Source organism: Drosophila subpulchrella, chromosome 3R (assembly GCF_014743375.2).
Source record: "Drosophila subpulchrella strain 33 F10 #4 breed RU33 chromosome 3R, RU_Dsub_v1.1 Primary Assembly, whole genome shotgun sequence".
NCBI lineage: Eukaryota > Metazoa > Arthropoda > Insecta > Diptera > Drosophilidae > Drosophila > Drosophila subpulchrella.
Window position 1 is genome coordinate 6,050,314 of NC_050609.1, and position 25,625 is coordinate 6,075,938.

General features: G+C 41.5%; 2 protein-coding genes across 3 annotated transcripts in view; both read left to right on the top strand.

The window, feature by feature from the left end:
• The window catches only part of LOC119546567, a 62,454-nt gene extending 60,707 nt beyond the window's left edge, over positions 1–1,747 (top strand). For both annotated transcript variants that reach the window (XM_037852962.1, XM_037852952.1), the window contains exons 6-7: positions 168–437; positions 1,022–1,747. In XM_037852962.1, the coding sequence (XP_037708890.1) occupies positions 168–437; positions 1,022–1,402 (651 nt within the window). In that variant the 3' untranslated portion in view covers positions 1,403–1,747. The remainder of the gene's footprint in view (positions 1–167; positions 438–1,021) is intronic.
• Positions 1,748–17,699: 15,952 nt separating this feature from the next.
• Positions 17,700–25,625, top strand: part of LOC119546552 (dynein heavy chain 10, axonemal) — a 34,897-nt gene continuing 26,971 nt past the window's right edge. Inside the window, exons 1-11 of the mRNA XM_037852915.1 lie at positions 17,700–18,285; positions 19,452–19,507; positions 19,648–19,771; positions 20,136–20,242; positions 20,978–21,207; positions 22,039–22,169; positions 22,415–23,043; positions 23,473–23,663; positions 24,048–24,642; positions 24,861–25,167; positions 25,221–25,616. Of these exons, the coding sequence (XP_037708843.1) occupies positions 17,700–18,285; positions 19,452–19,507; positions 19,648–19,771; positions 20,136–20,242; positions 20,978–21,207; positions 22,039–22,169; positions 22,415–23,043; positions 23,473–23,663; positions 24,048–24,642; positions 24,861–25,167; positions 25,221–25,616 (3,352 nt within the window). The remainder of the gene's footprint in view (positions 18,286–19,451; positions 19,508–19,647; positions 19,772–20,135; positions 20,243–20,977; positions 21,208–22,038; positions 22,170–22,414; positions 23,044–23,472; positions 23,664–24,047; positions 24,643–24,860; positions 25,168–25,220; positions 25,617–25,625) is intronic.

Genomic DNA, 25,625 nt, shown 5'->3' on the forward strand with positions numbered 1-25,625 from the left:
GTACTATATCCAAAAAATCCGATAAAAGTGTTTGGAAACCATACTAGGTTAGGAAAATCTACGCTTGTCATCGGAGACCGAAAATAAGCATTTTTATCAATACCTTGTGGTATTCTGCACATCCTTCCCTTGGTATATTAAAACCGTTTATCTTTCCCTATTTTCAGCTCTCCAATTCGGATGCCACGTCGGTGACGCTGAAGGGTGTCACCCGGGAGCTGAGCGGCACCTATCAGTGCGAGGTCTCCGAGGACGCACCGCTCTTCCACACCGAGATTCGGTCCGCACACATGCAGGTGGTTGAGATGCCCAAAGACGATCCGGTGATGCAGGTGGACAAGAAGGTGATTGGCGCGAACGACAATCTCAAGGCCGTGTGCACGTTGGGGCCATCGTATCCGCCGGCCAACATTTCCTGGACCGTCAACGGACGCGTGGTGAGTAAGGGAGAACGTGAAAGGTTTTTTTTTTTTAAAAAGTCTTTAAATACATTTTGTTATAGAATAAATTTCCAATAGAAAAACGTAAAAAAAAAAAATTAAATAAAATTATTTTACGAATTGGCATAAGCAACAACAAATACCTTATCCTCAAATGTTGTTTACACAGTAAAATAATAATCAAATTGCATTCAAAAGTGTGTACAAATTTGGCAATTTATGAGAATTTTTTAGGTTCCTTTCAGTTATATGTTAAATATGTTCTAAAGCGTCGGCTAACATTTCTGGAACAAATAAAGTCCTCGTTAGGGAAATTTGGTTCTCCCGAGCGTTAATCTGATAGCTAAGTCTTACAGGAACTCGTACTGTCTATTAAGTGTTTGTCGAAAAGAAATTTCGATGCCTCGCCTCAGATAAATTAAAGACGTCCAGAAAACAGATTTGCTTAAGCCGTTACTCGAGAAAACAGCGCTAGAAAGTCAAACTTATGAACTTTCAAGATATTTCCTTAATCTGATTTGAATTTTGGATGATGTAATTTAATGTTAACCTTTACTGACTCGTATTTTAATCTCCCGTAGATTTACCCGACGCCGCAACAGCGCATCACGCACGACGCCTACGAGGGCTCCACCACGTACTCCTCGCTGGAGCTCTACCCGCACAGCCAGGTGCTCCTGGACTTCTTCGAGGGCAAGTACCAGCGCAGTGTGACCCTGAAGTGCACGGTGACCATTACGGGCATGTACCACAAGGATGTCCAGCAGCGGATCGGGCTGAATATGGCACCGCCGACGACCATATCGCCGAATCTGCTGGGACTCGAGGGATCCAAGCGGTATGCCAACGGGGATCCCGACAATTCGGCGCTAACTGGCGCCTCGCAGCGCTGCTGCATTTGCTGCGGAGCTTTTGGCGCCATTTCGCTGGCCATTTTCACAATGGCAATGGCGCAACTGTGACCGCAGCGGACAGCTTAAAAACCTTAATGGAAAACGCAAAACGCAGCCGGACAAGTCACCTCCAAGGAAGGAATAATTAAAAAATAACAAAACGTGTGTGCTTAATTGCAAATAAAACAACCCAAAATGCAAAAATCAAAAGCAAAAAAAGAAGAAAAAAAATGTAATGGGTGAGGGGAAAAAATGTTGACGACAGCGACCCTGCCTAGTAGCATGTCCTTGTATTTTATATTTTTATACCCGTTACTCGTAGAGTAAAAGGGTATACTAGATTCGTCGGAAAGTATGTAACAGGCAGAAGGAAGCGTTTCCGACCCCATAAAGTATATATATTCTTGATCAGGATCACTAGCCGAGTCGATCTAGCCATGTCCGTCTGTCCGTCTGTCCGTCTGTCCGTCTGTCCGTCTGTCCGTCTGTCCGTCTGTCCGTCTGTCTGTCCGGATGAACGCTGAGATCTTGGAAACTATGAGAGCTAGGCTATTGAGATTTGGCGAGCAGATTCCTGAGCTTCTTACGCAGCGCAAGTTTGTTTCAGTAGAGTGCCACGCCCACTCTAACGCCCACAAACCGCCCAAAACTGTGGCTTCTACAGTTTTGATGCTAAAGTAAAAATTTAAACTGAAATGAATTGTTCTTATCAATACCTATCGATTGACCCAAAAAAAAGTTTGCCACGCCCACTTTAACGCCCACAAACCGCCCACAAACTTCAAAAAATCGTAAATATGAACGCGGATATCTCGGAAACTATCAAAGATAGAGTATTGGGATTTCAGATTTAGATTCCGTAGCTTTGTACGCAGCGCAGGTTTGTTATGCGAATATGCCACGCCCACTCTACCGCCCACAAACCGCCCAAGCCTGTGGCGCTCAAAATTTTTATGCTCGATAAAAAATTTTAACTGAAATGTATTGGTCTCGTCAATACCTATCGATTGATCCAAAAAAAAATTTGCCACGCCTACCCTAACGCCCACAATGCTTAAATCTGTCTTCCGCCGGTAGGTGGCGCATTTAAATCTCGCTTTGCTGCTTGCATATCTCCATTTACCTTTGGTCCCTTTAGCTGAGTAACGGGTATCTGATAGTCGAGGTACTCGACTATAGCGTTCTTCCTTGTTTTTATTTGCCTCATTCGCCAAACGAAAACAAGCATCTGGGTCGCAGTCCATAAGTTCAAAGCGAAGGAATATTTTCAATGCATTAATTAATTTGCGATGGCTACATACAAAAAATTCTGATAATAACAATACATTAAACATAAGTCAGCCGGGGCTGAATTTCCACACCAGCTCGAGCATAGGTCGACGGGAAGGTTAAAATAATAATAGTAAAAGTAAATAAATAGCGTAAATTTAATACGTTGTGGATGGGGGGGGGTAATGTTGATCTCTTTGAAAAAAAAAACAAAAGCCAACAAAACTGCCTGCAGACAACACAAAGTATAGGCAAAAAATCGAATCCATAAATTTAAATAAATTAACACATGCACTTGCAAACAAAACTTGCAAACAAATTACATAACAAAAGAAAACAACAATTAATAAGCATAAGTGACACACATTTAAATAGTAAGTACACCCTACCCTCCAACTACCGCAGCCTAGGCACATAAGTTATGTAAATAATTACTGTAAAGAACTAACTAAAAAAAAAAACAAAGTAATAAATTAATAAATACGAAACCCTCACATGGGCAAACATTAATTAAAGCTAGAGCAACGTGTGGAAAAAAGTTAAATACTAAACTAATTAAGTCCTTATGAAAAAATCAATGAAATCAAAAAACTCAAAATTTATGTCGGCCAAATTCAGTTAAATTGAATTTGTTTTCATTTCAATTGTGGCTTATTTGCGGTACAGTTTTATCCATTATCTGTTGAAATTTCAGTTTCCGTCGAACGGTTTGTGTTAGCAGCATAAGATACTCTCTGTTTTAGACTAAATTTACATAAATAAATGCAAAATATATATATTTATCGAATAATAATTGTCGAGGCGAGAGAATTTAGTGCGTATTTGTTGGTTGGATAACGTTAAGAGTTTTTTCCGCGGAACTAACTAAAAGTAAATCCCAACTCCTTGGCCAAAGGACTATTTTTAGACGTTCGTGCGCAGCCCAAACTCACAGAACAAAAATTCCAGATTGCGTTTGTTTGTGCATCTCAGCTAAGAATCGAAAATTTTGAAACGAAAATTTTCAATTACCAGTGTAAGCTCCAAAAGCAAAGTATTGTAAATCAAAACCAACAAAACGACATTATTTTAGCGTGTTGTGGCTGGTGGAAATAACTGAAACCCGAAGCTAAACTTAACTAAACTAAAAGGCAAACTAATAATAAAATGTAAAATCAAACTTAAATACAGGAAAACGAGGAAATAATACAAACCAAAAATGAGAGCCGAGCAAATGAGTCAGATGAAGGAAAATATATATTAAATATGCATAATTATGAATAATTTAATGCGAGTTAAGCAAAGCCAAAAAGGTCAAACGAAATCAAACCACACAAAAACCAACAAAGAGCACGCCGATGTGGGCGTGGAATTTAGCTCAAAATTAAATGCGATAATGGCAAGAATTATATGATGAAATAAATAAATAATACAAAATGTAAGTGCTGTGTTTTATTGCCATTTAATGGCGGGGACTTAAAGCGAAGTCCAGCATTAGAGGTGCCCATAATTAAGGCAGTGATCCGGTTATTAGGGCAACACACACATCCTATAGATGACGAAGTTGGTCCTTGTTGCTCGTGTTGGCCAACAGCAGCAGCTGCACTTACATGCAACACCAGTTACCAACTGAAGCTGATACCGCTGACACAGCCGGCGAGTGCTGAACACACACAATGGGGGACTGCCGGTTCCCCAGCAGGATTCAGGATTCAGGGGGACCTGGAACCAGGGACCATCGTCTCATGTTTTGTAAATTAAGCAAACAAATTAAGTGCACTTGGCGCCCGGCACACATACTCGGTGCCCCCGTTGTAAACACATTGTGATTGTAACAAAAGCGTATATTTCAAAACAGCATACCCCTGCGTTCGTCCTTGAGCCAGGCTGTGGCTCAAGGACACCGTTGGCCCACACCCCACACACCGTTAGTTTGTCTTAATTAGTTGCAGCAACAGGAACAGCAACGCTGCCACATCCCGTGGCACGATGCAAAGGCCACAGAATGGCAAAGCCACCGCGACCCAGCTCGTATTATTTACAAGCCATTGGCTGCAGCCAAGACCCAACCACAATTTCAACTTTGCACCACCTCCAGTAGTCACCTCCTACCCCACCTCATTTCTCAACCCTTCCGCCATAATTGTGCAGTCATCGTGCTGTTTAAAGTTTTACACGTAACCATATTGCCAAAGAGCTCACCGCGCGCTCACACACACGGCGTATGCGTAACGCAAAATGAGTAGGCAAAACGCTCAGCCATTACGTATACGTGCTGTGGGGAAACTCAGGTCCCAGGTCTCAGGACTCATGACTCGAGACCTCTTCAATCGCCTTCAATACTGCTGACACAGCTACTAAGTAAACATGTGGCTTATTCTGCTGAGTAAATCCACTATAATTACACTCGGCTGCAAGGCGGAGAAACCTATTTCGCCAAGGAAGTTTAAGATCATGAAAATAGAAATTGAAATTTTTTAAACTTTTTATTATTATTCTTTTTTATAAAGAAATTGCTAAAGTTATAAGAATTTATTGTCATTATAAAAATATTCTTTTTTGTAGATCTTTGTATTTTAAACTATTTTATACCATAAACATAACATTTTTTATAGGTTATAACTTTTTCTGTTAAAATCATAAATATTAAGGCTAAGCCATGGTGATTAAGTGTAAATGATAAAAGGATCTTTCACTCAGCCAAAGCTTATAAGTTTTATAATAATCGTAATTTAATGTATAAAAATCACATTTCAAACAAATTTGTTCTATTCAAATGTTATTCTCCGTGTTTCCCATCCCGGTCTCTGAACCCCGTAGACTTTTCCAACTTTGCTGTAATGTGTTTCCGATTGGAATGGTACCACTATATGGCTGATGCTAATCCGAGTCGCTCTGCGGGTAAGCCAATACTAATGCAAATGCGCAATTTTAATTAAATGCGTATCGGGCTACAAATAATGCAAATGGGATACTCTGGGCCGTACACCCGAAAGTCCCCCATCCGTTGCCAAAAACATCAGGAAAATGAGTTGCATATTTTGAAGCATGATCTCTGGCTGCCTTCGAAAGTGGAGCTCCTAAATGCCAGGACAATGTTTCACAGCCTCCCCTTTGGGGGGCGTGGCAGCGCGAAATGATTTGGTTTATGGTCTCTGCATGCATTTAACAACACAAAACGTCGGCAGCAAACACAGTGGCCATTGGCTGTAACGGCCAGCTGACTGGCTGGCATGGCGAACGCAAAAACATTGTTAAAATACAGCAACATTTTTGGATTTATAGCGCGCTAATCGCGGCCAAACAGCAAAAGGGGATAGATGGTGGGCGGTTGGGCGGTGGTCTGGCATTCCGAATTGTAATGGAAATTGAAATGCAAATGCACGGCATGACATTTACGAGTGCTTCTGCAGTAGCAGCAACATCAGACAAGAGCCAGGACAGGCCCTGCCAAAAACTCAACAATAAAATGTTGCAACTAAATACACGGGGAGAAGACAATAGATCGGATTCTAGATTGACTGAATTAGTCTGTAGACCCTGTGGAAAACTGCACCCGGGCCAGCCAATGGTATTAAGTTCAAAACATAGATGGTTTTTATAACAATCCAAAACTATTTAAAAAACACAAATTGGGGAATAAATTTCTACTGATTTGTGGAACTTGTTGTTGGTAATAGATTTTAAATTTTAGACTTACTAAACAGCTTTCGTTTCTAGAAATGTTTTTTTTTTACATTTGTTTTTGAAAGGTATACAAATGAGTATTATATTTTTTCAGAAATTACATATTTTTTCGTTAGTATGATGTTCAGAAATTAGGACTCACCTAATTATATCATATATATTATATATTTGATTTTAGAAAGTTCCTTTTTTCCCTTTTAATTTTCCTACTTTAATAGATGTACAATGCACATTGTACATCTTCCACAAATTAAAACAAAAGAAATGTTAATACATAAACATACTTGTTTATTAAACAATGTGTTCTAAAAATATGCGTAGTTTTTTTTATCTCAAAAAGCACTCCAATTTATTTGGAGCAACATAAAGTATTTTCGCTCAGTGCTGGAATCCGGCGCCCGTCGCTAAAATCGACGTGCACTTGGCAGGCCAGGCGGCTTACTTGGCCGGCATTGTGTTTTCATTTCGCAAATGCAAAACAAGACACTGCCGGCCACGCCCTCAAATCGAGACAGCCTATAGATTTATGGCCGCGCAATTAGCGAAAGAAACAGATTTGCGCCGAGAGAAAATATATATTCATGGCTTAGTTATATTTAAGGCGTGGTTCCCAGAATAAAGCAGTTTCGGGCACAAACGTTTTATGGCTTCTGAAAGGAGAAGGCCCCAAAAACTGATGCTGAGCATCTTTTATGACAACCATCCGACGCCTTGGACATGCAGCTGACGGGAACGTGATGAATGCAGCTCCCTGAGACGACATTGCATCATAAATTCAGCAAGTGACGTTTAGCAGCATCTCCCGGATGGCTGAAATCCAAAGTCAGAAGGTGATGGCGATGGCGATGTCGGTGCCATAATGCTGCAGCTACGTGCATTCCATTTGACTTTGATTCGAAGCCATTGATCAAATCAAGCAGCTTTAAGCAATAAATTCTGAATTCCAAATTCAAAACTAGCAAATAAACACTTATTATGGCCTGTGTGTGCTCCGTGCTCGAACTTCGAACTTCAAAAGATAAAATATTTCTGAAGGAGTTGAAATATTTGTAGCAATCGTTTAAGCAAATTGACTTCGCCTGTTTTGTCAGCCGTTGTTTGGCCTGGAAATTTGTTAATTTTGCGTTGAATTAAGATAAAATCTGCTTACACTGGGCTTATGAAACCAAACATCTACTCAAACCCGCGCCAAAAGGAAAAACCTCCAACCCCCCGAAAGTCAACCCTTTTATTCGGGGAAAACTCTTTTGTTGCCGAAAAGGGGATGGGGTTTTTCCCCCCGATTGTTTTCAGATTCCGAGAACAACAAGAGCAACTCGGCTACAGTTTATTATTTTTGCTCATCAGTGGAGCCTTCCCCTCCTTAACTTCGCCACTCCCTTCGGTGGAAATAATGTTGTAGGCACTTTTTCGGCTGGCAGAGAAGCCTTTTCTCTGCAGCAACAATTTGTAGCGCAGAGATTAAAACTTTTAATTTGCTTTTAATTAATTAAGTTGAAAATCACAGCTGAAAGTCACTGGATTCCTCATCCACAGCTCTCGTTTACACGCTGCACGCTTCACCAGTTGGCAAAGAGTAACGCCCAGAAGTCCTTACCCAAAAGTGTTTTACATGCCTCCGTCTCCGCCTTCGTTGATTTTTCGTAAATGAAAGTTGAATTTTTATAGGTGTTTAACTTGCTGGGCAAACTCGTTTACCTGCCGTTTAGTTTGCCATCATTAAAGTTGGCCAACTTAAAGCGTGTTTTGTGCTATTTTTGAGGCTCTCCAAAAAGTAAGTTTTTTGGCCCATCCTCACATACTTGTGCAGTTTGACTATCACGTCGACTTGGCTGGAAACATTCATCAAAGTAAAAGTGGAAAAGTTCCTCCTCAGCCGGAGTGGCCATATGCAATTCAATTTGCATGGTGGTCGTCGAATCAGAAACAGAAACCAGTTAGATGCCTTGATAATGGCCAAATATAGAAAATCTCCAGACGAGAGAGTTTTGGTTTAGCTATTAAAGCTAATTGAAAAGTTTATTCGATCATGGCGCCAACCCAACCCGGAAATTGCCCTGCTTTCTGCTGAGCATCAACATATTCTCCCTGTTACCTGGCTTGTTCAACATTTCCCCACAGTTTTCTTTTGTGCCGCACTTTTCGCCATTCATGTGGAAGCATGAAGTCAAGGTGACTACTGATGCCACCTGATACACGCAGCTGCAGCTTTTGGCCCAAAAAAGCAGGCTACACGATTGTTACAGCACTCGATGCAGTCGATGTCCGTCGCCTTTGATGTTTCCTCCACTTTTTGTTAGCTCCTGCCTTCTGCCATATATCTTTGGCGGAAAGAACCTCCACTTCGAAGTCGACTTCTGCCTCATGGCTACATGGAGACAAATATCAGTATCACAAGTCAAATTATCCTTTAACAATGATATAAAAATGAAAATTTTCGAATTTGCCAATTATATTACTTACATGGAGACAAATATCAGTATCACAAGTCAAATTATCCTTTAACAATGATATAAAAATGAAAATTTTCGAATTTGCCAATTATATTATTTACATATCTTAGAATTACAAATCGTTCAAATTTGGAAAACACTTTAAAGAGAGTCTAGAAGTATGCAACACAATATTTCAATGCAAGGATACCATGGACAAATTAGAAAATTTTACTGCATACTTTCAGGCACGTTTTTAAGTAACTGCAAATAAATTAATTTTTTAATAACTTAAAAATGAGTATGGTAAAAATATTTTAGGCCCATTATTCCTATAAATTAAGTACGAAATATCACTGGAGTTGGTTGAAATATCACCTAAAAATGTGTATAAAACTATGCAACAAAATATTTTTAGTCAATAACTTCAAAACGATAGTGATTTCTGTGTCACCCCCAACAAATGATAAATAATCTTCCTATGTTTCTGTTAGTAAAAACTGAAACTGATCCTCAGGGCATTAAGAACAATCTAAAGCATAATTTCAGTGAAATATTAATATGAGACGGTTCTGGGGAACCAACAATGGGTTGTTAATTTTTTTTTCTGTGCAGATATTTTTCGGCTGCCACACGTGCTTTGCCACTCCTTTGTATGCTCAACGTGACGGAAATTAGCGTGGCTTTCATCTGTATGTGACTATGTGACTGCGTCTCATATTTATTTTTCCACTCCGCTGTAGTTATGAATGTGCAGATACAGATATACAGACACATGCATCTTTAGATTCCCAAAAATTCTCACTGGTATTTTTTATTTAATTTTGTTCTTGTTGGCTCTGGGCAACTGTGATTGATGTGTGCACATTCCAAAGGAGGAATGGGAATGGGACTGGGTCTGGGACCGGGATATTTCCCCCAAACCCCTTCAACAGCCGCAAACAAACATTTTACGTTTGAGTACGCGCCACTTTTGGTTCGACGCTCCATTCTGCTTTACTTTGCCAGAACACGAATTTGCGCATATTTGCTTTATATATCTACAAACACAGGAGTCGAGGAGGAGCAGCACTCACATGCGCACACTTCAATCTTTTATCATAATTTCGATGCTGCACGCCTCATAAATTTGTTTGCTGAAAACATTTTCACTTCATTTATTAGAAAAAACAGACGGGCGACCCCACCACCAACCACCCACGACCATGCCAATGGGGAAATGCATTTTCCACCAACTGCTAACCATCGTTTCGTTTTGTTTCTTTTTTCCATGCCAAATCCCCCTGCCCCTCCGCCGTAAGCCATTTGCATATGAAATTGCAGCTGACTGTTTTCCATCTTGGTCAATTATTTGGGCAAGGCAGCGAACGCTCGGCCTTTTATGCGTTAATTGCTTGAAAATTGAAACATGAAATTAAATGAAAACAGCCTTCGACGCGACAGTGTCCCCGGCAAATAACTCATACGCCGCGTGCGCCAGAAAATGGCAGGCAGCCAGATGGACGGACGGACAGACAGACCGCCCACCGACCGCCGCGCGACCGCTGCCCGCCACATGCAGGTAATTAATAAAAGTTCAGCCCTTGCCTTGTTCAGGCCCCAAACCACATTAAGTGTCTGTGTGAGTGTCTAAAAGCACTGCAAAAAATATTTACAAACAAAAATCGTTTCAGTATAGTGAATCTTCTTCCAACTCCTAAGATACACTTATGTAAAGAATAAAAATCTAGCATTTACGATGACTTACATTTAATTTTAAGGAACAGCCGATCTAAAATTTTTTTTTTAAAGTTTTTTTAACAAATTCGTTACCGTTATAAAAAAAATATTTTATTACATCATTTTAAAACCCATGCAACCGTTTTAAAAAATTAAAAAATATTTTACGGAGAAAAAATTACATTTTACATTTTCTAAAATAAAAATTAAAATATTTATTAAATAAATATTTGATCTTGAAAAATACATTAACAAATATTTCCCATTTTAAATAACTCTTATATAACTAAAAATATTTTAAATGTAACATCCTCTGACAATAAAGATCGAAATTTGTAAGATTGAATAGAAAAAAAGAAAATATAGCTAATTTTATTGGATTATCATGGACCCTCGGTGCAAGACACTTTCTTATCCTACCTCATATCGGTTTTCCGTTGATCGCATTTCTTTCGGTGTGCCAATGTGTGAGAGACAATCAAGAGACATTTCTCAACGACTCCCGGCAAGGAGGAGCCAGGAAAACGTTCGGGAATTATAAAATGCCAGTTGGCCCAGGATGCGACGTTGGGGCCGCTTGACAAGTGACAAATAAATGCGCTTTCAATGTGTTCGTTGTCCGCCTGTCCTGCCCTTCATATCCATATTCCCCGCCAGTCTCTCCGTTAACCACTCGATCCTAGCCATCCTGGCTGACAACTGCAGCAGAGGAGCAGAAAAGCAGGAGGAAAAGCTGCGTCCTCCGCCGCTGCGTCTGTTAAATATTGCAATATTTTTCCCTGTCCCCAGCTCGAACGTTGGAAATTATGAAAAATTCACCCTGACATCGTACCGCATGTGTGTGGGCGTTCGTTTGCCCGGCTTTTGTATAATTTCGTGTGTTTTTATGCCGCAATATTGCTTGCATATTTTAATGAAACAGCCACATGACGGCTGCCGAGAACATTGCTGGCCAGGACACACTGCCACCACCACCGCCACCACCTCCCAAATTCTCGAGAAGATGCCGCTGGCAGCGGTGACTGACAGGCCGCCCGGAGCATTTACGCACCTGACTCACCTGGTTCACCCACTCAAACAACAGCCATAACTTATTGACGTGTTTAACTGGGCGAATTGTGCTAGTGGTACAGGCCACGTATACATGAGAGTTCATGGCAAATTAAATTCGTCCCCCAATGAGCGAAAAGCTCCGTAGAATTTTCTGTGACAAAATTAAGATCACCAAGCCTGTATTCACAAATTTTTTTTTTTACCTATTTATCCTTATTTTTGGTTGCTTTTAACGAACCCAAAATACTGAAAGAATGACCTCCTACATATTTTTTTTACGTACAAAACATTTTTCAATTTTTGGGTTTTTAATGGTGCTAACGAGCACACATGACTGCTATGAGCTGTGGTACATTTCATCGTCAAAACATAGAACAAATTTAGGAAGAATTTGGTTATTCTGGTATGGGCGAAATATCGAAACTTTAATGATAGGGCAAACCATGAAATACATAACTGAACAGCACACAAAAAATTGCTTACTTACAATGTAGGAATGTAGGATTACCTTCAAAAGTTGCCCGGGACATTTATTTAAGGTAAAATCTAGGCAACATGGGGTTTGAGGCAAGTTATAATGGCATGGATATTGTAAGTAATAAATGTAAAATTTTCCGATAATTAAGATTCTTATATTGTGTGGTCTATCCTGTTCCATACATTTTTTAGTTCATTAACACCTTAGTGCGTACTTTTTAACAAGAGAAGTGCTAGCTTTGCAACATCCTTTGGCACTAGCAGATAAAAGAAAGATTTAGAGGAACCTGCGCGCCAGTAGTCTTCGATTGCATTCTGGGCACATCCGCCGGCCGCGGCTCGCTTGCATTTGTATCAAAGCAATTGGTTCCTCAGACCATCCCCAACAGCAGTGCCCCCTCCTTGTGGCTCTAACTTTATTTATGAGTCAATGACGTCGCCTGCAACTTCCTGTGACGTGACAATTCCCCCAAGCACTTGGCACAAAGCTTCCTAGCGAAAGCGAGAGGCGCCAAATGAAAACACGTGATGCCCGGGCAATTGGTGGGCAACAAAGCTCCAGCTTTGAGTTATGGCCAAACGCAATGGCGTTCACAAACAAAAGAAGAAGGAGGAGCTCCTCGGAATCTATTCCCGGACAACAGGACTGCAGGACACCCGACCACCCAGACACGCGGACACCGGAAGGCAACCCACTGGCCACGTTTGCATTTCAATTGACTTTCCGTGAGCTTCGCTCTCCACATCCCCATCCACGTCCACATCCACGTCCACGTCCACGTCCTTGTCGTCTTCTTCGTCCTTTCGCTCGCCGCAGCTCTGCATTTTTCACGATAAAATCATAAATCAGCGCTGAATCAGGTAAATAAAAATAATGCTCAAACTCTGTATGCAAATTGAACCGAGAAACGGAGCAGCGGGGACTTATTCGCCGAGATTTGACTGTGCAAAAATATGATAAAACTTGAGCCAGTCAAAAAAACTTTCCAACTCGGGCCGAAAACTTGACTTTTGCTTATGGGAATGAGCTGATGGCTAAAATTTTGAATAATATTGTTGAAGACGACGCTGAATTTTTTCGTGAAACTTTTCCCGTTTCAAAAGAGTTGGACAGCGGCAAATGGAAATGGCTCAGCAATCAGACTATGTTAATTAGCCAGTTCACTAAAGGGCATCGCAAATGATTCAGAACGAGAGATAGAAAGCCAAATGGGTAAAGTACCCATACAGGATACTGCAAAGACTGGGTTCAATGAATCTGAGGGGATATAAAAGTCAAAGGGACCCTTTGAAATCAAATTAACAAGACATCAATACGAGGAATGAGTGAGTCAGTCAGTAATCTTAATTAGAGCATTAATTAGGCAATATAGTTGCAACCTAGATAATATCTAATAGATACATATTTTAAACTTTACTTCAGTTAGGGGACAATTTTTATATGATTAAGCAGAATATATTACTTATTTCTGATAAATTGCTTAGAAGCGTACTTTGATTAAAAATAATTTGGTTTTCTAAATTCATAACCATATTTGAAATTAAATATTTTTTGAAAAAAATTGTATCTGCAATATAAATCCAAAGTTTGCTTAGATGTAAGTGCTAAGACTTATATATATAATACATTTTTGCTTTAACTAAGAAAGTTCGGTTAAAGAGACAAATCAAATACATACAAAAATACATACTATAAGACCTTGGCTTAAGCGCCATTCGTTCATAAGCCCATTGCTCGCATGGGGTCCTCAAAATCCTGTTGGCTGGTGTAATTGGCGTTCACTGCAACCACAACCCGCACACACATGCCCAGCTGAGATTGACCTGCGCTTTATTACTTCAAAAATGCGGCATTTGGCCAATGCTCAAAGGGATCGATCGACTCCATGCCGGCGATGATGGCGCATCGCTGGCCAATTATACAGCTTTGAGGGCATCATTCGGTATTGGCCCGTTCCTCAGGCGTCGACTCGTTAAGTATCCGCAAAGCATGCAATCTCTGCCAGTTGCTGGAATTCGGCTTTGTGGCAGACAAAACTGCATTCAAATCGTTGCGGTTACGGCCAGGCTGCCATGGCAATTTGGCCATCCTGCCATTCTACCAGTCTGCCACTCTGGCATTGCAGGCGTCGTCTTAAAGTAGGCCCAGTTTATTAATTAACACAACCCAAGCAACTCAGATTCCGGCTTTGAATCCGATCCTGCAGCCTGCATCCTGCATCCCTGCAGAGACGCCTGACCGCACATGGTTCGAGTCCAGCCGGATGGTAACCAGGAACTGGGGATACTGTGCACATTGGCATGCATATTGAAGTGCGATTGCCTGGCTTTGAGAATGCACCTCCTGCATCAATTATGGGCATTTCGAAACTGTTTGTAACCATTTTCCAAATGTTCAGCAGGCCAAACAAAAGCCGGTCCAAACCCTTCACCAGCTGGCCCCATGGAAACCGTTTTGCAAAGCCCATTGCGAGCTCTGTGCTTATCTTCACCGCACTGGTCAAGGGCTAATAGGTATCGATTCGACAGCACCTGCTTGCATGGCATCGAGTACTTGTAAGGATTTACACAGAAATATGTTTTAAACTAATGTTGGATTTGGTTTAAAATCCCTTGCATATAATCTACGGAATTTCTGTTTTTGCACTTGGAAAGTATCTTGCATATCCTTTTCTTAAATTCCCTTTATGTAACGATTAGAATAAATTTTCTAAGACGTTATAAACTGTAACCAGTTATAATACAAAGAGTTTAAGTTGCAGAACCCATATTTTTGCGACAAGTATATCGTCAAACAACTAGTGTTGTTTCTTGTGACCTTTAAAAATACACCAAATATGGACACCTATTTATATAATTTAGTATGCGACTGCAGGGCTACTTTTAATTATTTAAAATAAAGTCAAGATAAGCTTAATACAGCTTGAAACTCGACTTCAATGTGTGTCGTGTCCTGATTGCAGTGCAAGATTGTTGCATATATATATAGTACATACGATCGTAGGTATTGCACTAATTATGGAGTATGACTCCGGGCCCCAGGACCTCCTTTCAGTTGGCTTCGTTTTCAAAGGCACGTCCCGCATCATTTAAAAGTTATTAAGCACAAATGCAAACAGACGCAGGCAGCGTTCGAGTTGTCTCGAAACCTTGGCTGTGTTTATCAAACTCGTGTGACGTAGATAAATATGCAGTGGGTGCATGATGAGGGGGAGGTGGGTTTAGGGTCCTGGCAGGATTCAAGCGCAAATGTAGCTACACAAAGAAAATGAAGGTCTATGTAGGCCAAATAGTTACATGTTAGGTATACATTTTTGTTATCAGCAAAAATATTACGAATATGATATGATACCTATATCATTTGAATACATTTTCATATTTATAAATGCTATTTCTCCCGACCTTCTTTCTAATTTTGTATAAAAAATATAAGATTTTTATATGATAGATCAATCATATATATTTTTTTTTGGTGTACTCAAACAGAGACACTTATAGGAAAGGCACACACACTCCCGCACACCCAGAGCACACGCACATATGCAGAGCGAAGTCAATAAATTCTCATTTCGCTGGATGCGTGGATATTTCACCTGCAAACAAAGTGTGCTCTTCGCTACTCTGCTCTCCGCAGACGCAATAATAAATACAAATAAAAACATGACGCATAAAGATTACAGTCACCGCAAGCTAACGTGGTAGCGAAGGGAGCCAACTCATCCAGGACCTTCTCTACTCTGCTAGGACACCCAAACCCCAAGCCCCACCATCAGCATCCGCGCCCGCATCTACAATCCTCATCCTCAATCCAATCTATATTAAGTATACGCACCGTTTGAACCATGCATTTTAATGATGTCTCCGTTGCCCCTGGCTCATGGATCCTGGCTCCTGGCTCATGGCTCGTCACCTAATCTTTCGCCCGAACCCTTGGCCTCTCACCCCCATATCCACCTGCTGTGACGACGTAAATGTTCATTTATTTTAATTAGTATTGAGCTGGGTTGTCCCCGCACTGGCGTCTTCGATAGATCAAGGTAGCTGGATGTTACGCAGCACAGAGCCAATATCGCCAAATATTTTCTACACTGCAATTTGGCGTTGGAAATGTTATATTGGTGGGAAATAAAAATTGACTATATAGTTATTAAAGATATTTCACAACAAAATTTTGGGCACCCTCTTTAAAAGTTTGTATTGCATAGTTTTTGTTTTTACCAAACCTAGATTTATTTTATTTATTCATCTAAAGCTAACAACTAGTGGTAAGATTAGAGCTAACGGTGGGATTTAGAGCCATAGTAGCTAAGGATTTCGGATAACCAAACTGAGATACATACAGATGTTTGTTAATATCGGTTTTAAATAAAAGTTTCATCACATTTTTGGCTGTGCACCTAAGACGTTCTATTAAAAAATACATTAGCAAGATAAGAAAATTTTCAAGGCATGTGGAGAGTGGGTAAAATCCTATAATTAATGAAAAATCAATGACATCCCATGGAATTGATTCCTCGAGCACTTTGGATTGGCTGCGAACTTTGATTGCGCAACTTTGATGGTAGCAACGGGATATGCACTTTAAGTGAAGTCATCAAAGAGCCTGGCAGTCGGTTGTTAGGCAATTTCAGAGCCTGGGCAAAGTTGACTTTTGCACTTGCACTTACACTTACTTAACCCACAACCACTCACTTTGCCGTGTTGACGGTGCCGAGTAAATATTTCCATTTATGGTCCTATACACTTATTGAGCGTGGCCATCGTTCCACGTTCCTGGCAGCTGAGGTGCTCCGGGGCTACTTGACCCGGACCCGGACCCGGACTGGGAGCTCCTGGCAACTGGCAACTGGGAAAGTCCCTGGCACGTTGCTAATGTGCATAGCCATTAAGTCGGGGCTGCGTGTTTTGTTTACGCAACGGCGTGAGCTCCATAACTTGGCAGGGGGTTTTTGGTACGGTTTGCTTTGGTTTCCAAAGGGCCAACAATACTCGGGCATTGCTATTCGACTGTTGCATGTTGCAAGTGTGGCTGACAGGTAACCAGAAAAAGGGGGGTAGCAAGAAAATTACATTAAATCGGATAGGATGGGTGGTTGATGGGTGGGTTACCCTAACAACAACTAGTCAAGGCAACCCAGCAACACAACCGGGTAAATTGAATCGTAACAAGCAACATAAACAATTTAAACAACGCTGCTATTATTATACGACATCTTAAATCAAAGCAAACCGGCTATATTTTCGTCAGGAATATGGAAATAACTTCCATCAAACGTTGTTAACAAATTGTAAAACTGTACCCGAGTGTGTGTGGGCCAAAGACAACATTTCCAGGCAATCCACATTTGGTTTTTAGACGGGCTGGCATCGGCCAACGCCGGAGTTGCAGCCGCAACTGTTGTCCTGGGATACACAAAAGGATTTGCAGACGCCCAGGAGTAAATACGCCAGCATTCTGCGGCGGAAACGAAACCAAACTGCACAGTAAGGCTGCTGAAATTGATTGAAAGAACAACAAGAACGGAAAGGTGGTTGAATCCCACCAAACTGGCATCAAGTGGGAGACGGAGTACGAGAAATTCTGTTTGCAACAAGAAATCCTGCGAAATCAAGGCAAACGTTTGATGTTCAGTCGCGCAAAGACGCCGACGTGGCAGCCGAACAACCGAAAGAGAGCAAGCAAGATACCCTCCAAACAACCCACTCCATTGCCCAACTTCAAGGACCTATTCAAATAGGCGGCTACCACCATGTCACAGACCCAATTCGAATCCCCCACAGAGAGTGTCGATGCCCCGCCGGAATCCTTTAACAACGATGAACCCCGAGTGGTCTGGCTAAAGACGATTATTTCCAATCTGTTGGGAGTGTTCGAACCCAAGTATGTGAATGCCACGATCAACAAAAATATGCCCGCCGTGGAAGCCTTTTTCAAGCGACGCTATGAGTCCCAAAGCGATCTGGACTTTGTGGTAATGTTCGTGTGGCGCACCTTCTACGACAAGCTCATCGAAGAGGAGATAACTGTCCTCGAGGAGGTGCCACGCCCACCGCCCACTGTTCCTGACAAAAAGGGCAAGGGTAAGAAAAAAGGCGATGCCCGAATGGCGGGTGGCAAATCTGCAGGAAAAGCCGGCGCAGCAGCAGGAGCAGCCGGAAAGGGACGCAAGAAAGCTGGACAGGAGACTGTGGCAGCAGCCGCTGGTGGAGATCAGGAGCACGCCGAGGAGGTCAACACGGGCGGAGAAACCACAGATGCCGAGGTCGAGGGGGAACTGGAGGGCGAGGAGGAGGCTACGGTGGCCGGCAGTGGCAAGAGCTCAGCTCGTTCTCGACGTAAGTAAAACTCTATAACCTAGTCTACATAATTGAAGTATTTTTTACTCTTTCTTAATATTTATCAAATGAACATAAATATTTATCAAGCAGTAAGAGAGCGTCCGTCAACTAAATATGATTTTCTTTTTCCTTAAAAAGATTTTATAGAATATAAGAATTATTTATCTATCTACCTATTTATATAAATAGGTAATTAGTCTACATAATTTAAGTATTTTTTACTTTTTCTTAATATTTGTCAAATGAACATAAATATTTATCAAGCAGTAAGAGAGCGTACGTCAACTAAATAATATTTCCTTTTTCCTTAAAAAGATTTTATAGAATATAAAATTATTTATCTATATATCTATTTATATAAATAGGTAATTGATTCTAATAGTTTCATTATGTACAATAGTTGCTAGTAAACTAGTTCGTTTTGAAACGTAAAATTATTAATAAACTTAACATTAAAATTTTCTTGATTTACAAATACATCCCTAAACCATTTAATTTTTGATAATGTACAATTTTAAAATGCTATTCAAAAACTTTAATCCAAAAAGTTGAAAATAATAATTCGAATAATATACCACTATTATTTCCAGCCAGCTCAGATACGGAAAACGGTAAATATGATGCATTACGCGAGTTTCCTTTGTTTCTGTCCAAAGATTTTAATTTCAAAAGTTTCAGTTTTTTAGTTTTTTCCTTTTCCATTTCACCCGACTTTCTCCATTCTTGCGATGCATAAATTTTTAGCCCGTCCAACTTGATATCAAACGAAAATCTTGGTCCACACTTTGATTCGCGCTGCCCACTTCACATCATAAATATTTAAGGGCCTCATTTTCGTTTGCCTGGCTAAAATTCATTTCTTTTGTAACTTTTAATTTGAATCACCCATTCCACGAGCTCAACCATTCCCGGCATCCAACTCATTTGATTTTCCATTGCCTGGTGCAAAGATAAGAGCAAAGTTTCGCCGGCTCATTCATTGCATTTAAATGGAAGCGCGCAACTTGCCACAATGCAAATTCCGCCCGCTGCACTTTGTTCCATCCCATCAATCTCAATCACAATCGTAATCGCGGAGCTGCATTCGCTTACTCGCTTCTGACACGCCCACTTTTGCCGCCCTACTAATGCACTCCCCCAAATTTTGCACCCTCCTCCCCCAGGAAGCAAGGGGAAGAAGAAGAAGCCCAGCTATGTGCCCGTCTACGTGGAAGTGAAGGTGAGAAACTGTGTGAACAAACCCTAATTGAAACGCACAAAGGGTGTGCGAGGGAAGCCCTAATTGAAAATGGCTCTCAACCCTTTGAAATTGATGTGATAAAACATAAAACTAGTCAGTAAAGTCTCAAAAAATTACAGAAACTGGTACCGGCGTATGTCAAGACCCCACAAGTGCACTGCCACTTCGGGAAGATGGAGTCCGAGGACCTGGACCCCAAAATCAAGTACATATACATTTTGCGGAAGAATAGGAGGGAGATACGTAAGTACTGAAAATAAATTAATACAAGTCAGCAAACAAAAACAGCTAGAAAAATATTCTAATCTATGTTAAAACTTTTTAAAGATTTGGGCTCCTTAAATATTTTTGAAATATAGTATAGTTACTTAAGACTCTCATATTCTTGTTACAAAAAACGACATGAAACCAATTTATCGTTTTCTGCGTGTTTTTTAAAACTAGAAATTAACAAAGTCAAAATATATGTGTATACAATTTTTTAGATATAATTTAGGGAACCACTCTCTTCACAGCATCCTGGAGAAAGTCTAACGCATTTGTCTGCGTCTTGTTTGATATCCCATTTTGTCATCCTAATAATTCGTTAACTTTAATGTCCTTTCAGCCTGGTTTAGTGAGGTATCGACTTGCTTTGCCCAAATGCCGCTGTACTTTCTGATAGGCACCGTCCGAGGGTCACTCATCAATTCGCTGAGAGATGACTTGAACTTGGTAAGCCTTGCCTTTCTGTACTCCCCAACTTTCCTCCGTAATCGGACATTAAAAGACGCATCACCAAACCAAAATCACTCAAATTTGCACCCGATTCGCTCATTTCACACACCATAAAACGTTGTTCAATCAATCAAGGACTTTAAGGCCGATACTCCATTGTTTCAAGGACTCGTTCGTCCTTCCGTCCGCTCGTCCCTTCATCCCGAAGTCCGCTCTCCGACCGCAAAACAAAATGTTGTGACGAATTGTAATTAATTCCCGAAACAAGGCAGTCATCTATCAAAATGCCCGCTGTGCCGCAAGATTTTTCCGCTTCACTGCATCACTTTGGAGCTGAGAGGATTTCGGGTGTGGTTGGGTGGCTAGATAGGATGGGGTGGGGGCATCACGCCTACTGAACCGAGCCCTAAGCGTTGACCGCCAACGCAAATTGCTTCATCATAGCTCCAAAACGGGCTGCGGTTTCCATTAGGCTGCCACCCAAGACTCTGGCCCTGCGAATTCTGCGGTCCACAAAAGTCGGCAGCGCGACGAGTGGGCTTCCATAATATTAGCTTTGCATGAAAATAAATTGGAAAATTGTTGCCAGAAAATCAGTTTTTGGCGAACGGGGCGAATCAATTAGAAAGTCTACACAGACCGCAGGCCCAGAACACAACGCGCGGCCTCCAATATCCTGGCACTCCATCTTTGATTCCATTGTACATGTGGGTTTCCTTTTTTTCCAAACAGGTTTACAAGAGCGCCATTCAATTTCAATTTCGCGAACCGGCCACAGCGGATAGCCAGCAAATGGACAGTTATGAGGGGCAGGCTGGAGGATCTGGAGGCGGAGGCGGCGGCGGTGGAGGAGCGGGCGATGCCGGCGAGGATATTTCCAGCGAGGCCAAGGAATCGGGCCCGGGTCTATTGGAGCTATCCAAACCATCGGAATTTCGTTTGAGAGCGCTTAAACAACAAAAGTATTTAACTTTTAACAAAGGCAGGGTGCGGCATTCGCTGCTCCGCTGGCTTCTGGGCAAAAATTGGGCCTGGGTTTATTGGTTTCGAGCTCTGGTGTTCTGTTGCTCTGGAGTGGAGGAGTGACTGGGCTCCGATTGTGAATGCTGGCTTTCTTTTAAACCATTTTTTTTTTTTGGGAGAGGGGTGCCGCATTTTTTTGTTTGCCTTTGTTTTGCGCTTATCGCTGGTTACCATCGGCCACAGTTGCCTTTTCTCCCCTTTTTATCCTGCTGCACAGAACCCTTTTCGCACATAAATTACAGCGCATCCGATAAGAAATTTTTATTTTTAATCGGATTTCATGCTACCATCAACGGCGCCGTTCTCCGTTGTCGTCGGTGTGCGATGTTGTCTTCTGGTTCTGATTCTGGTACTGGTCCTGGTTCTGGCCAGTTTCCATTTGTTTGGCAGGCAGCATTTATGGCACATCCTGGCGAGCCTCATTCATCCTTGCATTGGCCTTTCATTGCCGGCCTCGCGAATGCCACTTGACCGCCACTGTTAAATTTTTCCCCTTTCATTTCGGGCCGCATTTTATTTTTTGCCTTTTTTATTTCGGCCATGCAGATTAAAAAATGCCAGCGCAGGAGGAGCCGGAGAGTTGGGTTCGTGTCCACATCCTCGTCCACGTCCAGCGGAGTAGCCTTTGTTACGCTTTGTTGTCGGCTCTGGTATTTGTTGCTCATTTTGCTTATCGGGAGCCTTTCATTACGCTTTATGTTAATTTTGCATACTGCCCAGCCGTTAATTGTGTTTGTTTATTTGCCACTCCCTTCGATCCCATTCTGCAGGAAGAAAAAGGAGATGGAGGCGGCGGCCAAAAAGGCGAAGGCCAAGAAGCCGGAAACGGAACCCACGGAGGAGGATGAAGAAAGCGATGCTCACAAAATCGAGACCCATATCTCGTCCTCCGAGGAAGAAGGTGCGTAGATACTCCATAAACTGGATTAGCTCAGAGTTTGTTGGTCAATAAAAATATGAACATTGAGGACAACAATTTTAGAACCACATTTTAAATTCTTTTAAGCTTAATTAACTATCCTATTGCTGGTAGGTTTCATTACTTACAAAAATCTATTGATTATTTAAATTATTCATAATTCCAGGATACCAATATTATTAAATGTTTGGTAGTGCCTAGTGACTTACGCCATATTTTATTTACAGTGGTTGAGAAGGTTGAGAAGCTGACGATTGCCCAGCGTTGGGAGAAGATGCTCAGTGAGACGAAGGCCAAAGTGGAGGCTGAACACGCTGCCGAGGAGGCCACTCCCCCACGAATAACTCCGATCCAGAGGAGGCTTCTGAAGGAGATCGAGGAGTTCCAGGGTGAAATCACCTGGACCATTAACCACATTGTATGGGCATTTAGTCTGCCCTCATCTTATATACTTCCGGGGCAGGAGGAGACCGAGTTCGAGGATGCCATCATTCGGGTGCCAGTCGATCCCAAACGACTGGACCTGGTGATCACCTACAGCCAGCAGCAACTGGAGGAGGTAGTCGACGGTTGGATAAAGTATCTCAAGAGGACCATGAAGACGCTAACAGATGCCAAACTGGACGATTTTACTCCAATGGCCGAGCACCGCTATTGGCACAAAATGGAGGTGGAGCTCTACGGAACTTTGGAGCAGTTAAAGACTGAATTTGTGGTAGCTGTACTACAGCGTCTAACTGATGACAAATCGCCAGTTCTGGTCGAGTGGCAAAAGGTTCTGGAGAAGACAGAAGCTCGCTTCAAACTTGCCAAGGAAAACTCCGATTATTTAGGAACTATCATTGATTATCTAGAAGTAAGTAACACTTTCCAGTCCCTAAATTGGAATTTCCAACACAACTCCATTCGTGTAATTTTCCGTCTAACTGAATAGATCTGGAAAAATTTAACAATTTATATTACAATTGTAGGTTCAATTGGGTATAAATATCAGGAAAAGTCATAAAATACATACCAGCTTAAAATTTATTTTTATACGAAAACACAACTCACAAAAAGTTATTAAATGCATTTTGGAAAGTGTGGCAACTCCAAACGTGAACTTAATTTTTTGATCGGAACTACTGGTTCACAAACTTGTTCTTTTCGGAACCAAAACCTTACAGTTATTCAGTTTTAGTGGCTATATTTTGTTGTTTATATTAGACAAATTTAAACATATATAATACTTACGAGTTTTGCGGATAATGGCTATTAACGTGTATTATCTTAATCTACTCACCAGAAAGTGCGCAGCTATGAGAGCTTCAAGATGGTGGTGCTCCAGATCCCCAACATTATGGTTGGGCTGCGTCACATCTGGACCATGTCCAGCCACTTTTGCCGGGATCCCGAGATGCAGGTCCTGCTCTGCCAGATCTCGAATGTGTTCGTCCAGAAGGTGAAGAGCATCATCAACTTTGAGAACATCTTCAAGTAAGTATGTAAATTTGCAAAATGCGTGTAGCTTTGACTTTTAAACTAGAGATGAGCGCGTGAGGAACGTGTCTATGAGAAATATCGCATAAGTTTAGAGATGTCAGAACTTTTGAACGATAGTTTAGGTATTTCCGTTTTTCCTTTGTTTTCTATAATTACCAATGCACTTTTTATAACATTTAATATAAATAAGAGAAATTAAAAAAAAAATGATTCTCTTAGTTTTAGAAATATGTTTTTAAGTAGAGTATAGTTGTTTTTACTCAAACCTAGTCCTCAATCTTACTAACTTCCCAGCTTCCTTAGCCATATTTAAACCCTTAAAAGTAAAGTGGAATTTCCTGAAGTATTCTCTAAATAAATTTGCTTTATTGTTGACAGGTATTCTGCGACCTACACTTATGAGACTGCCACCAACTGTGCCAATTTGCTGCGCTGCTGGAAGCAGGCCTACAAGCTCAGTCGCCAGCACATCGAGGATTCTGGGGCCGGATCCCGCTGGGAGTTCGACCGGGTTGCGCTCTTCAATGAAGTTAACCACATCCATCGCGTCGCCGTAGACATTGCCTATGTGGGTCGTGTATTCGTCCAGTACGAGAACCTTTTTGGACATCGTCTAAAGGCCTGCATCGCGGATCCCTCAATTGTGGACAATCTAATGCGGAAGGTATACCGCATGCTGGATGATCTTATCAAAAGTGTGGACTACGACATGTTCAGGCCGGGAAATTGGGAGAACTGGGAGTACTCGCTGGAGATGTTCAACAAGCGGCTGGACAACGTAGAGAACGAGGCCAAGAACGTCATCGACCAGAGCATCAATTCGCTGCTGTCCTCTGAAAAGGGCCTGGACCTGGTCATCAATGCCATGAACATCGACACTAGGGCTGGCCTTCAGGAATTCGTGTCCACCAAACATGAGAATCTGCTGCGTTTCTTCGTGACTGAGATAAATGCTGTGGAAAGAGTTTTTACGGTAGGTTTGGTCTTGGAATAACAATCTGGGAATTATACTCAGAGATAACTTATCTAATATAACCTTGGGTAAAGCGACGGTTTCAGAATACTAAAATTACAATTTCCTTAGTCTCACCAAATATTAATTAATAATAATAAAAAAATATTTACAATTTCAATTAAATTAATGATTTTTATATATATTTTTACCCTCCCCGAACAATTTTGTTTCCCTAGAAATTGAAAAAATCCCCGCCCATGGCCAAGCATCAGCCGGCCAAAATAAGTGCCATCTTCTGGGCGCGCCTGCTCGGAAAGAAGCTCAAGACTTCAGTGTTAGCTTTTAAGAAGGTTGAGGATGAGCCGGCGATTAAGAACAGTTTTCTAAAGCGCAGCTCCTTTAAGCAGTACTTCGAGCTGATGACGGTGATGTTCCAGTTCGAAAAGGTGCTCTTTGAGAACTTCATACAGAACGCCACGTACTTGGTGAACACCACAAATCGTTCCAACGTACTACGAATTCGCATATGCAAAGAATCTACAAGTAGGTCTTATAGAAAAGTAAACACCGATAGAAACTAATCGTTGTCCCCACAGTGAACTATATTTCGGAAGCTGCCCAAACCCTAAAAGCAAAGCCGCGGGCGGATTTACAGATGAGCAGTTCCAGGCGCATCACGCCCGTGAAATCGAACCTAATGCCCGTACAATCGGAAGCTTTTAGCACCTATAGTCTTGCCGATTCGGCGGGAACGGAACCAAGTACGGAGTCGGAAGATGAGGGCATGTTGGTGGGCGACACATCGCAAAAGAAGCTGATGTGCCGCATCAACCGACTGACCGTTCTGGTGGCAATGATCATGTGGATGGTCAGCAATACGCGAAAGGCTAATGTACAACTAATGGAATGCCAATCCTTTATCAAAATGATCAAGGACAAGAAGCCAAAAGACATTACGGCAATGGACAGGCACTGTGTGAGGACTTGCGAGTGTGAGTCCT